The 17,009-nt window shown below is 44.2% G+C and overlaps 1 protein-coding gene across 3 annotated transcripts in view; it reads right to left on the reverse strand.

Annotated features, from left to right (window-relative positions):
• The window catches only part of ccdc78 (coiled-coil domain containing 78), an 89,558-nt gene that overhangs the window by 57,643 nt on the left and 14,906 nt on the right, over positions 1 to 17,009 (reverse strand). For all 3 annotated transcript variants that reach the window (XM_073060297.1, XM_073060296.1, XM_073060298.1), the window contains 3 exons: positions 15,947 to 16,121; positions 6,181 to 6,312; positions 232 to 363 (listed from right to left, as the gene is read on the reverse strand). In XM_073060297.1, the coding sequence (XP_072916398.1) occupies positions 232 to 363; positions 6,181 to 6,312; positions 15,947 to 16,121 (439 nt within the window). The remainder of the gene's footprint in view (positions 1 to 231; positions 364 to 6,180; positions 6,313 to 15,946; positions 16,122 to 17,009) is intronic.

A 17,009-nucleotide genomic window follows, 5' to 3' on the forward strand; every position in this document is an offset into this window, starting at 1 on the left:
TCATTAAATCTTTCATATGTGATCTTGGCAGGATTATTAGAGTCTGAACTCCAAGATGTAGAGCATCAACAACTGAGAGAAATTGTTCTGTTTCTCTTGGTTCAGGTTAATCCTCTCCATGGAATTCAGAGCCAACAAAAAAAAAGCCCCAAACCACTTACCGTCCTACGTCCAATGCTTTCAGTCCACCCAAAGACACACAGATCGGACTTGTGATGTTCCGAACCTCACCTTCAGTTTCTCCTCCTCACTAAAGATCAGTTTGGATGAGAGGTCAGTCTTCGATCCGGCTAACTGTCCCATCTTTCCCTGGAGCTCTCCTAGCTTGGAGTATAAACGTTCATTCTTGTCACGAAGATGTACCTATAGGATCAGTGAATTACCAAACTGTGGTAGTGAGTAACATTTCTTGACTAGTCACATGTAATATTGTTTCTGAAAGCAGATTAATTGCATTTATTTGCACTTCAATTGTTCTAAATTTGATCCCACCTTTTGCTCTTATTAAAAGCGTGATAAACTGTCCGAAGTGTCAACTTACTACCTGTTCCACATTTATATATTGTAGCATTCACTGTGTCTCTATTTATTCATGAACTGGACATATGAAAGGCCATTTCAAAGCTTTTGGTCTGAAAGCTTTTGGTTTCCTTCCCTAAAGGATGGAAGTGGACTTGATAGTTAATTAACTCTGGCAATGTATTTCACAGATTCACCACTGTTTGGCTAAAGAAATTCCTCCTCATCTCTGTTCTAACGGGATGTCTTTCTATTCTGAGGCTGTGCCATTAGGTCCTAGACCTTCCCACTATTGGAACCACCCTCTCTATCTAGGCCTTTCAATCTTCGCGTTGCAGGTGTCGGCAGTCAATGTTGAACTCAATGTTGGACTGCCTTAGGGACTCCCGAAGCCTTCTCCAGGAGTGGGTACAGCCACAAGGTACTGGAAGTTTGAGATCAGTTTTCCTTCTCCTATATGAGCTGCCAACCATGGCTGATGAGCCCCATCCACCCAAACTAACTGGTTTTAAGGCACCTGCCTTTGCCCCTTCTGTCATTAGAAACTGTTTCGCTAGGCTTAGCAGCTAAACCACATGTGAAGGCCGAGAGCTGGGCTTGGTTGTCAGATGCACGCCATTGGGAACATTTAGTAGGTAATGGGAGCTATCCCCATTATCATCACCAGTTATGACAACCTTAAGGAACCTGCCACATGATTGGCTGATTAGATATTTGTATTAACGAGCAGGCTCCAAGGGTAGTCATAGCCAAAGGGTGGTAGTGGGGACGAGCTCCCACTGCTAAACAAATGCTCTTCATGGTGTGCGTCTCAAACAGCCTCTGACAACCAAGTCCAATTCCTGGCCTTCACGTGTGGCATAGTTCTTATGCCCGGCGGAGCTGTTCTCACTGACAGGAGAAGGGGCAAAGGTGGGCCACTGGCACCTTAAAACCAGTTGCTCCAGGCAGATGGGGCTTGTTAACCATGGATGGTAGCTCATCTAGGAGAGGAAAAACTCCGATTTCAAACCTCCGCTGCCTTGCGGCTATACCCACTCACGGGAAAGGCTTTGGGAGTAAACCCCGAGGAAAAATCCGGAGTCGGAGTCCCGAAGGCGGCTGACTGCTGTACCCAGCACTGGCACGGCAACTCCTGCGATGCTGCTGGCACCAAACTGTATCAACTTTCATCGTTCCTTTGGACCTGTCATTAGCATGGAGAGGGGTCCCACTGCATGGGCAACATACGGATCTCCATATCAATTCTGCCCTGGCTTGTGCCCTGGAGAAGCCGCTCTCAGGGACTCCCAGAGGCGCAGTACCCATGGTCGACCACGACCGACGGAGGCCACACATTAACGAGCATGTGTACCTAATAAAGTGGCTAGTGAGTGCAAATAAATGTCTTTCATAACATATGGTAAAGAAACTGTGTACTATATACTTAAAGCTGAATTTAATGAAAATATGACAGTTTAATAAAGTCCTTTAAAGCATTGGTTAGTTTCAGCAATGCATAAAAGAGCACTGACAGTTTCCAAGAATTAATTCTGACTAAAACCCTTACATTTAAATGCCTAATTCAAACAATCTCAAAACTTTATTAAAAATATAGATTCCAACTATGCTGGAGTAGTTCTCTATTAACAGTGTAATTCAAAGTTTTATTACAACTGTGAATTATCGAGGTAGATTTTGATGAACTCTTTAAAAAATGATCCTTTAGAGTTTACGACAGGCTGAGTTATCGTCAGCTTATGGATAGGTTTACAGCAGGTCAAGGAATCAAAACTTAGCTCAAAGAAAATGAGCCAGGCGCTTGCATTCTACGAACAAGTTTCAGCTGATACAAGGATTTCTCTGTGTTGCAGGCGTCTCAAATTGCAGACACAAGAGATTCCGCAGATGCCAGAAATCTAGAGCAACACGTACAAAGTTCTGGAGGGGCTCTCAGCAGGTCGGGCAGCATCTATGAAATGAAGAAACAGTCGATGTTTCAGGACAAGGCCCTTCATCAGGGCTGGAAAGGGAGGGGGACGGCAACAAAATAAGGAAGGTGAGAGCCCATCCTGCGCTGTATCTCAATAAAAGAAAACAAACACTTGAATGTAGCCCTAGTGATCCTTGTCTGACTAGCAATCCTGTTCTTCAATGAAAAATGTGTTTTGACTCTGTGCTAAATCATCTATCTGCCCTTCATTACTGAAATGTTAGTATGTTAGTAACCCTAATCCATGTGCCTCTCTTGGACGGAGAATATCCATCCTGTGGGTGATCTGACCACCAGCCACTTGTCAGCAAAAAGAGATCACTCTCCCTGTCCTCGCTAAGTACTGGGGCAGCTATGGTGAACTGAACAGCTGTTTTCAGAACTGGTGGTTTTGAGTGCCCTTAATGACACGCAGCGTGTCATCAAACTTCTATAAACGCACGTTGGAGAGCGTCCGACCAGTTGCATCACGGCCTGGGATGGAAAAGCCTACAAAAAGTAGTGGATGCGGTCCAGTCCATCACAGGAAAGTCACTCGCCACCGCTGAGCTCATCTACAAGGAGATGCCACAAGAAAGCAGCAGCTCTCATCAAGGTCACCAGGATACCCACCATCCAGGCCATGCCGATTTCTCACTGCTGTCATCCGGGAAGAGGTACTGGAGGTACCTTCCACGCCACCAGGTTCAGGAACAGTTACTACCCTTCAACCCCCAGCATGGTTAACTTCACTCACCTCAACACTGAACTGATTCCACAACCTATCGACTCACTTTCAATGACTCCACAACTCATGCTCTCAGTAATACTTTTTCTTCACCACACGCTGTACCATTGAGAGCATACTCACCAACTGCATCTCCGTGTGCTATGGCAATTGTCCCATATCGGACCCCAAAGCACTCTAGTGTGTGGTGAAAACTGCCCAGCGGATTATCAGCACCCAATTGCCCACCATTGAGAACATCTACCATAAATGTTGCCTGGGCAGGGCAAAAAGTACTTTTATATTTGTGTGCTGAGGAACTTACTTTTTATTTACAGTTATTTTGTAAATAACACTATTCTTTGCATTTCTGGTTAGATGCTAACTGCATTTCATTTGGCTTTGTATCTGTACTCGGCACAATGACAATAAAGTTGAATCTCATCTAATCTTTGCTTTTTACTATTTTTTTGTACTTGAACAGTTTGTCTTCTTTTGTACATTGGTTGTTTGTCCATGTCTGTTTGTTTGTAGTTTTACATTGATTCTATTGTGTTTCTTTGTATCTATTCTGAATGCCCACAAGAAAATGAATCTCAGGGTGGTATATGGTGACACTACATACTTTCATGATAAAATTACTTTGAACTTTGAACTTACAAATTGTCAAGCTACCATGTTGAAGAGTTGAAAGCGGTAAGAATTTTAACATTACCCAGAACTTGGCAGCATTGTTCCTAAAACTCTGGAGATTGTTATGCCGATGACACTGTGCTGACGAATTCCACAATCTCTTAAGGACTTTAAAAAAACAGCTTCAGGGACCCATGTGCTGACATTTCAAAAACAGCAGAGATGGATTTCAAGGCCAATCTGTTCAATGATGTTGGTTGAAGGTTAAATATTAGTTCAAGAAAATAACTGATATTTCCTTCTGAGTTTTAACTTCACTTATACATCTGAACACACTTGGAAAATCTGCACCCACAGGACCCAAAGCTCATCCCTCACACCTCATTCAAAGGGATTGCCAAAAACAGAAGATAATGGAAATACTCAGCAGGTCAGGCAGCATCTGTGGAGAAACGAAGTCCATATTTCAGGTCAGAAACCCTTAGTCAGAATGAAAATAGGGAGAACTGAATTGAATTGACTTTATTTCTTATATCCTTCATATACATGAGTAAAAATCTTTATGTTACGTCCCCGTCTAAATGTGCAATTTATAGTAATTTATAACAAATAGCATGTACAACAGGACAGTCAGTTGAATCAGCGTGAATTAATCAGTCTGAGGGCCTGGTGGAAGAAGCTGTCCCGGAGCCTGTCGGTCCTGGCAAAAACATCTTGTAAGCCGCAGGGTGGGTCCGCACTTTCTATTATTTCTTCAAAAGTTACCCCAGCTCAAAAAAGTAATCATTCTGAAGTTCCACATCCTGTTGATCATTTCTGTGTCTGCAGCTGACATTTTTCAAGTCTTCACTGACAACAGATGGGTGTTTCAGCTCCGTATTTCTGATCATGCCTCCAAGAACGCTGAAGTATGGCTGATGCTTATTAAAACACCTACTTTGCACAGTCAGCACTGCCAAAAGCGGCTCTTGCCAGTGTTATAGCACATAAAAGTCAGTACTTCACGTGAGCGTGTAAACTTCTGCAGAACAATGACATAAGCAGCAAAGCGATACTGCCGAACAAGATACAAGGGAAGATGCAGATAGTGGAGATCTGGAACAACGTAGGTCCCATTCCCACTGCTCCCCGTAGTTTACTCCGGTTTCCTCTCACGTTCCAAGGCGGAAAGTACAGTCTGCGATAGTGATTTGTAGGCATGCTACATTGGCACTGGAAGTGTGGTAGCCCCCAGCACATCGCGAGCGATGATGTAAGCAGCGCATCTTTCGCTGTATGGTTTGATGTACTCGTGGTAAACTAAGATAATCTTTTTTTTATTTATTGAGATACAGTGAAGAAAATGTCCTTCTGGCCCTTTGAGCGGTGCCGCCCAGCAATTCCCCCCCCCAACACCGATTTAATCCTAGCCTAATCACGGGGCAATTTACAACAACCGATCAACCTCCCAATCTCCCTGGGAGGAAACTGGAACACTTGGAGGAAATCCACGGGGTCACGAGGAGAACAAACAAACTCCCTACAGGCAGCAACGGGAATTGAACCCCGGTCACGTGCACTGTAAAGTGTTGTGCTAGCCACTATACCACCACACTGCCCATCTTTAAAACAAATGCTAGAGGAACTCAGGTCAGGTAGCACCTAATGAGCAAAATGTACAGTCACTGTTTCAGGCCGATATCTATATACATAGATAGCTAGGGTGCCTAAGACTCTTGCACAGTACTTACTTGTCAACATGGGGCAGAGAGTGAGTTTGTAAATATGGCAGGAGCAAAGGATCTTGGGAATGGTGAGGGTGGAGCGCCGCAGGAGGGGTGTGGGCCAGGTGGAAGAGAAGGAGTATCAGGGGCGAGGGGTGGCACAGGTGCAGACACACTCAGCCCTGAGACACCAGGCAAGGTCATTTGATCCCAAACAATTGTTTTATTGATCGTTACAGAATATCTCTCTGGTGCTTCCCTCTCCCTTCCTCTTTTCCCAACCATGATTCCCCTCTCCCTGCCCCGTTCCCACTCTCAGTCCACAACAGAGACCCATATCAGAATCAGGTTTGTCATCAATCACATAATGTCATGAAGTTTGTTTTTTTCCCCAGCAGCAGCAAAGTGCAATACATAAAATGACTACAGTGCCGTGCACCCTAACTAAATACATGTGTCTCAGACTTTTGAGCAAGACTGTATGAATGTAACCCTTCTACTTATCATATAATGGAAGAATATTTTTTAAAATAACGTAGAAATACATCATATTAATTGGGATGGAGTTTGAGTTTTCAACACTCAACAACAATGTTTGTCATTTGATTTAAAACAGTTATGTCCTTTAGCTCAGACTGGTAGCTTACATTTTCATTGGTCAGTTGTCGAATCTGATCCTTGAGGACACTGGTTCTCTCACTCCCAGACTTGGTGCTCATATCCTCGCCAGACTGATGTTGTAACGCTGAGATCCGTGCCCGGTACTGGGTCAGCAGTGACTACAATCGATTGGAAAACAGAGTCAAAACATGTCCACACCCCATTCACAAGTCAGCTCGATCCTACAGGCAGGAGTATGTGAACAGTCTCCTCTGTTGCTATAAACAGTTTGTTGCTATTGCCTTTGTTACTCTGACTGGCTAGAAGCAAACTTCTTCTTTTGCAGCAAACATCAGGAAGGTGGTGCAGAATGAATGAACTATAAGTTCCCTGTTACCCAAGCGACAGCAAACCTGCTGCTGGAAGGAGTGAATCTGGCTCAAAATCTCAAATAAATAATTGTCATTAAGAAGGGATCACATAGCACATTCTGTTGTGAGGATGTATAATCCTCATAAAAAATACATATTGTACTGCAACCTAAAACTGTTCACTTTTGTTCTACGAAACATATTCTTAAAATTAATTCCATGTACCCTGCCTCAAAGTTCAATACCACTGGCAGAACACAACAGGCCATTTAGTTCAACTAGTCTGTGCTGGTATTGGTATTGGTATGTGGTGGGAAAGCTGTTGGAAAAGATTCTTAGGGATAGGATCTATGGGCATTAGAGAATCATGGTCTGATCAGGGACAGTCAGCATGGATCGTGCCTAACAAGCCTGATAGAGTTCTTTGAGGAGGTGACCAGGCATATAGATGAGGGTAGTGCAGTGGATGTGATCTACATGGATTTTTGTAAGGCATTTGACAAGGTTCCACACGGTAGGCTTATTCAGAAAGTCAGAAGGCATGGGATCCAGAGAAGTTTGGCCAGGTGGATTCAGAATTGGCTTGCCTGCAGAAGGCAGAGGGTTGTGGTGGAGGGAGTACATTCAGATTGGAGGGTTGTGACTAGTGGTGCCCCACAAGGATCTGTTCTGGGACCTCTACTTTTCATTTTTTATTAACAATCTGGATGTGGGGGTAGAAGGGTGGGTTGGCAAGTTTGCAGACGACACAAAGGTTGGTGGTGTTGTAGGTAATGTAGAGGATTGTCGATGGTTGCAGAGAGACATTGATAGCAGAAGTGGGCTGAGCAGTGGCAGATGGAGTTCAACCCAGAGAAGTGTGAGGTGGTACACTTTGGAAGGATGAACTCCAAGGCAGAGTACAAAGTAAATGGCAGGATACTTGGTAGTGTGGAGGAGCAGAGGGATGTGGGGGTACATGTCCACAGATCCCTGAAAGTTGCCTCACAGGTAGATAGGGTAGTTAAGAAAGCTTATGGGGTGTTAGCTTTCATAGGTTGAGGGATAGAGTTTAAGAGACGCGATGTAATGATGCATATCTATAAAACTCTAGTTAGGCTACACTTGGAGTACTGTGTCCAGTTCTGGTCGCCTCACTATAGGAAGGATGTGGAAGCATTGGAAAGGGTACAGAGGAGATTTACCAGGACACTGCCTGGTGTAGAGAGTATGCATTATGATCAGAGATTAAGGGAGCTAGGGCTTTACTCTCTGGAGAGAAGGAGGATGAGAGGAGACATGATAGAGGTATACAAGATATTAAGAAGAATAGACAGAGTGGACAGCCAGCGCCTCTTCCCCAGGGCACCACTGCTCAGTACAAGAGGACATGGCTTTAAGTTAAGGGGAGGGAAGTTCAAGGGGGATATTAGAGGAAGGTTTTTCACTCAGAGAGTGGTTGGTGCGTGGAATGCACTGCCTGAGTCACTGGTGGAGGCAGACACTCTAGTGAAGTTTAAGAGACTACTAGACAAGTATATGGAGGAATTTAAGGTGGAGGGTTATATGTGAGGCAGGGTTTGAGGGTCAGCACAACATTGTGGGCCGAAGGGCCTGTAATGTGCTGTACTATTCTATGTTCTACGTTCTATGTATGTGTTTTTGTGTATGCGTGTGTCTGTATTTTGTATGTTTGTGTGTTTTGTCTGTGTTCTGCATGTGTGTTCTCTATGTGTGTGTTGCGTATGTGTTGTGTCCGTTGTGTGTTTTGTGTGTGTGTGTGTGTGTGTGTTTTGTGTGTATGCGTATGTCTATTTTGTGTATGTGTGTTCTTTGTGTGTGTATATGTGTGTGCGTGTTTTGTCTGTGTCTGTGTGTGTTCAGTATGTGTATTCTGTGTGTGTAGCGTGTGTGTGTTGTATATGTGTTGTGTCCGTTGTGTGTGTGTGTGTGTGTGCATGTTTGTGACTGTGTTTTGTGTGTGTGACATACACAAAATGCTGGTGGAACGCAGCAGGCCAGGCAGTATCTGTACTTCTTCCTACAGATGCTGCCTGGCCTGCTGCGTTCCACCAGCATTTCAAGTCAAGTCACTTTTTATTGTCATTTCGACCATAACTGCTGGTACAGTCCACAGTAAAAACGAGATGTTTTTCAGGACCATGGTGCTACATGAAACAGTACAAAAACTACACTGAACTACATGAAAACAACACCGAAAAAAACTACACTAGACTACAGACCTACCCAGGACTGCATAAAGTGCACAAAACAGTGCAGGCATTACAATAAATAATAAATAAGACAATAGGCACAGTAGTGTCTATTTGTGTGTGTTGCTTGAATTTCCAGCATCTCCTGATTTTCGCGCACGCGTGAGTGTGTGTGTGTGTGTTTTGTGTGTGTGTGCATGCACACGCACACTTTGCTCTGGATTTCCAGCAATCATTTGTGTTTCTGATGTGCTGATTTCCTCCAGCATTTGTCTGTGGTACTTTTTTGCGATTCCATTTTACCACTCAACTATTTCTGAGCTTCACATTCTGATCACTATCTGACCGGAATCTGTTATACTTATTCCCACCTAGATTCTGATTATGACGTCTACTTCTGGATCCCTTTACAAGTGGAAACATTTTTATGTCCACCCTATCAAGAGCTTTTAAAATTTTAAAACATACCTTAAGATGACCCTCTCAAGACCAGTGTCATTAAGTCAATAGCTGAACCTTTAGCTAATTTCCCTTTCCATAGTCCTTACCTCCTTTAATGCTCAAATATAAGTTTGATCTCAACTTTGACTCTGCCCCCTGACTAAACAGCCATAACCCACTAGAAGAAAGAATGTCACATATTCATAATTTTCTGAGGGAAGAAATGGTTTCCTCATCTCGGTATGAGATGATCCCTTGATCCCTTATCCTGGAAATATGACTCTCTGGTTCTCGACTCCTCTGGCCACAGAAAACAACCTCACAGCATCTGCCCTCTCAATCTCTCCCAAATGAAATGACCTCTCATTCTTCTTAACACCAAAGGAGAAGTGCCCATTGAACCTAGCCTCTCCTCACAGCTCTTGGTTCATGTATCAGTCTGGGCAAGTATATTGCTCCTTACAGAAAGAGACACGTTATATCTCGCCAAACGGGGACGGCACGGTAGCATAGCGGTTAGTGCAGTGCTCTTACACCACCAGTAACCCGAGTTCAATTCTGCTGTTGTCTCCAAGGCATTGGCAAGGGAAGTGGGCTTCACAGACCGAGCCAACATTTAATTGCCCATCCACAGTTGCCCTTGAGTAGCTGGTGGTGAGCTGCCTTCTTGAACCTGGTAATACTACAGGTGTGGATACATCTACAAGACAGGAGGGAGAGAAGTCCAGGATTTTGACCCAGTGTCCGTGATGGGTTGGCGATATACTTCCAAATCAGGATGGTTTGGAGAGGCGGTTGGTTTCCATTAGGTGTCCACAGCTTTCTTGCGGTTGCATGCAGCCATTGTCCTTGCTGTTAGAGGTGAGCATTTGGGAGATACAGTCAGAGGAGCTGAGACAAGTAACAATACGACATCCTGCGTTTGGTCCATACTACTGCTACAGAGCACCAGTGCTGAGAAGGGGTATGTTTAGGATGGGGTGGATGAGACGCCGATCAAGCAGAGAGCTTTTTACAGGATTGTGTCAATGTTTTTGATTTTTTTTTTGAATTGCACTTACCAAAGGCAATTCAATAGTTTCAATACTTCCATTCAATATCAGAGACATGTATGCAAGATACATCCTGAAATTCTTGTTCTTCGCAAACATCCAATAAAATAGAAGAGTGCCCCCATGAAGGAGTGATAGTGAAAATGTAAGAACCCCAATGCCCCCCTCCTCCACCCTCCCACACACCAGTAGTGAAGCAACAACCCTCCCTTCCCCCATTTACTTCAGCAAAAAAAGCATCAGCACCCTCCACCCACCAAGCAAGCAATAGCAAAGCCCCCAAGAAAGACCACGATCTGTAGTACAACAAAAACTAATCATTCACCCAACAATTTGACATACCACAGGCTCTCTCTCTCCCCCCCAATAAAGGGAAAGAGAGGTGCCCCCCCTTTCACAGCGAGAGGAAAGACATAACAAACCAACTCGTTGATTTGCGATGATAAAGTCTGACACATCGCTTTTTTTCCCCTGAGTTCTACGACTCAAGAATAACCATATAGCCAAATAACCATATAACAATTACAGCACGGAAACAGGCCATCTCGGCCCTTCTAGTCTATGACGAACGCTTACTCTCACCTAGTCCCACTGGCCCGCACTCAGCCCATAACCCTCCATTCCTTCCCTGTCCATATACCTATCCAATTTTGCTTTAAATGACAATACCAAACCTGCCTCTACCACTTCTACTGGAAGCTTGTTCCACACAGCTACCACTCTCTGAGTAAAGAAATTTCCTTCATGTTACCCTTAAACTTTTGCCCCCTAAGTCTCAACTCATGTCCCCTTGTTTGAATCTCCCCTACTCTCAATGGTAAAAGCCTATCCACGTCAACTCTATCCCCCCTCATAATTTTAAATACCTCTATCAAGTCCCCCCTCAACCTTCTACACGCCAAAGAATAAAGATCTAACTTGTTCAACCTTTTCCTGTAACTTAGGTGCTGAAACCCAGGTAACATTCTAGTAAACTTTCTAGTGAATGTTAAATAGGATAAAAAGAATAAGCAACAAACTGTCCCCCATCAATGAGAGAGCGAGAGAGCACGAGTGAGCAGCAATTCACCAGGTACACAGCCTCTGACAGCTGATCTGCTGTTCCCGATGTTTTGTTTTCCCCCACGACGCTTCAACTGGCAAAACCACAGAATCAGCTCGTCCACAGGGCTGCAAAGCCTCGGAACCCCAAAGGCGTGCTCACTTTCTCGGCCGCGTTCTTGGGATTTCGAAAAGCGGCCAGTCGTGAGCCCCCGGGATTTGGTGCTTATAAATAGAGGAAAGACGTTGGGGTGTCAGGAAATGTGAGGAATGCATCATTCCATGTCCCAGAGGGTTGCAGCTGTTCAGTCACGGAGCAAAGACAAAGCTGCGATCAAACTAATTTTTGGGCATTAAAAGTGGTAAGGATTGTGGAAAGAGAAATTAGCTAAAGGTTGAACTATGATCTGACTAAATGACCAGCAAGTTTTGAAGTATGTTCGAAAATTTTAAAGGGGCTTGATGGGGTGGACAAGACTGCAGGACATCTAGCCTCTCACCTCCTCCTATAGCTGTGTTATTATGGCTGGCTCAGTTGCGTTTCTGGTCAATGGCCATCCAGGATGTTGTTGATGAAACTATAAATGCCAGTGAGTGTCGAGTGCAGATGGTTAAACTCTTGCTGACGTGGAATAATGGAAGGTATTGCACTTAAGAGGTCATTCTGATTTTGCAATAGTAGATTCATGGTTTGCATAATAAGATTATAAACAGATCTATCAGATAGACAGAGACTGCTTCTTAGTAGGAACTTAAAATTGAATCCAAACTGTACAGTGGTGATAGAGTCATAGTACGCTACAGGACAGAAAAAGGCCCTTCAGCCCATCTAGTCCGTGTTGAACTATTAATCTGCCCAGTCCCATCAACTAGCAGGCACCCGGAGCATAGCCCTCCATACCCCTCCTATCCACGGACCTATCCAAATTTCTCATAAATGTTGAAATCGAACACGCATCCACCACTTTGCTCTGGCAGCTTGTTCCACACTCCCATCACCCTCTAGTCGAAGAAGTTGCCCCTCATGTTCCCCTTAAACAGTTCACCTTTCACCCTTACCCCATAACCTCGAGTTCTAGTTTCACCCAACCTCAGTGGGAAAAGCCTGCTTACATTTACCCAAGATACGAGGAGGCATTGCAAATGAGGAACTCTTCCTCCCCAACAGAGATTGGAGAAGGATTCAATCACAAACTACCAAACAAAGATTGCTAAATTCTTCCAAAGAAAGGACATTAAGGTTGCAGAATCTAAGTAGGTAGACAGATGGGCAGGTCGTACATGATCCAACTGGTACTAGATGCTAGAAGGCCTAAATGGTCTCTCTCTGATTTGTTCATATTTTATAACTTCAAAAGAAATACATGTTGGACCAGTTAAACAGACTGTTGATATGCTATTACCTGTTTTATTCTGTAAAAGAGAGTCATGAAGAAAGTCAAGTTTAAGGATTAAGTGTGATTCACGAAGAGAACACTCAGAAAGGGAGATGTGGCTTTTTACTACAAGACATGGTTAAATGTTGCCACCTCCTGGATATCATTCGCTCTTACACTTTACCAAATGAGTCGCTCAGTAATCATCTATCAAGAGGTACAAATGTCCCAAAAGCCCTGGCTTCCTGAATGGACAGTAATGAAGGCAAGGACGGGAGGAACAATTTCCCAACAGGTGACTCCATGAACAGATTTGGAGAGCAGATCAGTACCACCAACATTCCTCACAGGACCACGTCCAACAGGTTAAAGCAATACAAAGACTTCACCAGAGAAGCAAGGTTCAGTATGGGTCTTCAGCTTTGCAGCCATCTCAAGGTCACCTTAGCACAATCCTCGCTCTCTGAGTTGCTCTGAGATTTTTGTAATTCCCTCCCCGCTGCTGCAGCTTTCAGCGTGCAATTGAAACACATTGCAGCATCTCTCTCTGCCTAGTTATATTCATAAGAACATAAGATACAGGAGCAGAATTAGGCCATTTGGCCCATCGAGTCTGCTCCACCATTTCAACATAGCTGATCCAATTTTCCTCTCAGCCCCAATCTCCTGCCTTCTCTCCGTATCCCTTAATGGCCTAAAAAATCAAGAATCTATCAACCTCTGCCTTAAATATACCAAATGACTTGACCTCCATGTTACCCGTAGCAATGAATTCCACCAATTCGCCAATCTCTGGCTAAAGAAATTCCTCCACATCTCTGCTCTAAAAGAATGCCCTTCTATTCTGAGGTTGTGTCCTCTATTCTTTGACTCTCCCACCATAGGAAACACCTACTCCATATCCACTCTATCGAGGCATTGATAGGTTTCAATGATGTCATCCCTCATTCTTCTGAATTCTAGTGAGTAGAGAGGCCCAGAGCCATCAAACGCGCCTCATATGACAAGCCTTTCAATCCTGAAATCATTTTTGTGAACCTCCTTTGAAACCTCTCCAATGTCAGCACATCTTTTCTTAGATAAGGGGCCCAAAACTGCTCACAATACTCCAAGTGAGGCCTCACCAGTGCTTTATAAAGTCTCAACATTACATCCTTGCTTTTATATTCTAGTCCTCTTGAAATGAATGCTAACATTGCATTTGGCTTCCTCACCACCGACTCAACCTGCAAATTAACCTTTAGGGAATCCTGCACAAGGACTACCAAGTCCCTTTGTACCTCAGATTTTTGAATTTTCTCCCTATTTATAAAATAATCTATGCTTTTATTCCTTCTACCAAAGTGCATAACCATACACTTCCTGACACTGTATTCCATCTGCCATTACTTTGCTCATTCTCCTAATCTGTCTAAGTCTTTTTGTAGCCTCTCTACTTCCTCAAAACTACATGCCCTTCCACCTATCTTCGTATCATCAGCAAACTTGGCCATGACCAAATCATTGACGTGTAACGTATATTCACCTTTTCATTTACTCTCTCGTGTAGCACCATTCATGTTTGATGTCTGAGTACTTCCATAGATAACATTTAGTTATTGGATCAGGAAGAGATTGGATAGGCTGGGCTTGTTTTTCCTGGAGCAAAGGAGTCCAGGGGGTGATCTGGTATGCCTATGAGATTATGAGAAGCATGAATAGGGTAGGTAGCCAGAATCTCTTTCCCATGGTAGGAGGTGGGAAAGGATCAGTACGGACATGGTGGACAAAAGGGGCCATTACCGTGCTGTTCAACTCTACCTGCTGCCCGTCACTGTGTCGACGCCCTCCAATGAGCAGAAAATAAATTCCCATCTACACGATCAGTTTATAATTCAATTCCAAAGACTTAGAGCTTCTGAGTGAAGAAATTTCTCTTCAACTCAGACAGCCAACCCTTCACCCCAAGGCTCTGTTCTGCCATCCAACTACCCCAGCCTCCACTTCTAGACTTTCCAAAGTGACGCACAGTGTGAGAGAAATAAATAAAAGTGACACGAGCCTTCCACACACTGAATCGACTGTGTCCCTATCCCCATCCTCTACTCTTTCCATCTGCCCACCATTCCTCCCCCCCATCTGGTTACATCCATCATCAAGTTATAGAGCACTGCAGCAGAGAAATGGCCCTTCGGCCCATCTAGTCCATGCCAAATTGTTACTCTACCCAGGCCCATCAACCTGAACCCGGACCAGAGCCCAACATACCCCTGCTGCCCATATACTTGTCCAAACTTCTCTGAAATACTGAAATTGAATCTGCATCCACCACTTCCACTGGAAGCTCGTTCCACACTCGCACCACCCTCTAACTCAGGGATTCCCAACCAGGACTCCACAAACCCCATGTTTAATGGTACTGCTCTATGGCACAAAAATAGTTGGAAACCCCTGGTTCTCCCCTAACCTATGATCTCCAACTTTTATTTCACCTGACCTCAGCAGAAAAGAACCTGCTTGCATCTACCCCATCTATACCCCTCATAACTTTGAATACCCTCTATCAAATCCCCTCTTATTCTCCTGTGCTCCAAGAAATGAAGTCCTAACCTTTTCAACCTTTCCTTATAACTCAGGTCCTCAAGTAACTTTTTTTCTTATCAGATTCTGTAAACTGTGGCCCTCTGTTCTCACTTCCCAGTTTTTCTCTCTATTTCAAAGTTTAAAGTAAATGCATTATCAAAGTAACACATGTCTCCATATACGACCCTGAGATTCATTTTCTCGCAGGCATTCACAGTAGAACAAAGAAATACAAAAGAAACAATGAAAAACTACACAGAAACAAAGACTGACAAATGACTAATGTGCAAAAAAAGCAAACAGCATATACAAAAATAAATAATTAATAGATAGATAGATAGTGCTGAGAACACAAGTTCCCACCCTTCCCTCCCCTGTCTAGCTCCACCTGCCCATCATCTCCTCCTCACCTGGGTCCACCTATCACTTGCCCCTCACCTCTTTGTACTGGAGATCTCTTTACACTCTCAGTCCTCAAGCAGCATCGAATATTCCTTAGCCTCCACAGATGATGCTGGGCGCACTGACCTCTTCCAGTAGCTGTTTTTCTTTTCTTTGTTTGAATGCCTATTACCCTTCCAGTACTTTCCATGGGCAGCTCATTACACAATTTCAAGCTACAGATGCCTACTGTCACTTCAAATACCCTGATGGCTTAACAAAACCTAAGCATTGGCAGCCTTTGATAGAGCATCTAATGAATCGCTTAGGCTGCAGGAACTAAACAGAACCGTGTTTGCCGATTGCTACGCAGTGGATAACATCTTCCCGTGCATACCTCAACAAAGTGGTCATTTAACACAGGGAAGTTTTTCACTTGAGAGAGGGTGGCACACGTTCGTAGGACGGCCGAAAGACGCTGGGTGGCTGGATTAGGGGGCAGGCAGCAGATAACCCGGGTCTTGCAGTTCCCTCCAAATGCATCCTGGGTCAGCTGAGTTAGTTTGGATTCACTACAGGGCATGAATACAGGAAGAAAGTGATGGACAGACACATTAATTCTTATAATATGTGACAGCGCAAATAGTAATAGAAACATAGAAAACCTACAGCACAATACAGGCCCTTCGGCCCACAAAGTTGTGTCGAACATGTCCCTGCCTTAGAAATTACTAGGCTTACCCATAGCCCTCTATTTTTCTAAGCTCCATGTACCTATCCAAAAGTCTCTTAAAAGACCATATTGTATCCGCCTCCACCACTGTTGCCGGCAGCCCATTCAACCACTCTCTGAGTAAAAAACTTACCCCTGACATCTCCTCTGTACCTACTCCTAGCAGCTTAAACCTGTGTCCTCTTGTGGCAGCCATTTCAGCCCTGGGGAAAAGCCTCTGACTATCCACACGATCAATGCCTCTCATCATCTTATACACCTCTATCAGGTCACCTCTCACCCTCCGTTGCTCCAAGGAGAAAAGGCCGAGTTCACTCAACCTGTTTTCATAAGGCATGCTTCCCTATCCAGGCAACATCCTTGTAAATCTCCTCTGGACCCTTTCTATGGCTTCTACATCCTTCCTGTAGTGAGGCAACCAGAACTGAGCACAGTACTCCAAGTGGGGTCTGACCAGCATCCTATATAGCTGCAAAATTACCTCTCGGTTCCTAAATTCAATTCCACGATTGATGAAGGCCAATACACCATATGCCTCCTTAACCACTGAGTCAACCTGCGCAGCTGTTTTGAGCGTCCTATGGACTCGGACCCCAAGATCCCTCTGATCCTCCACACTGCCAAGAGTCTTACCATTAATATTATATTCTGCCATTGTACTTGACCTACCAAAATGAACCACTTCACACTTATCTGGGTTGAACTCCATCTGCCACTTCTCAGCCCA

This window comes from Hemitrygon akajei, chromosome 11 (genome assembly GCF_048418815.1).
Source record: "Hemitrygon akajei chromosome 11, sHemAka1.3, whole genome shotgun sequence".
NCBI lineage: Eukaryota > Metazoa > Chordata > Chondrichthyes > Myliobatiformes > Dasyatidae > Hemitrygon > Hemitrygon akajei.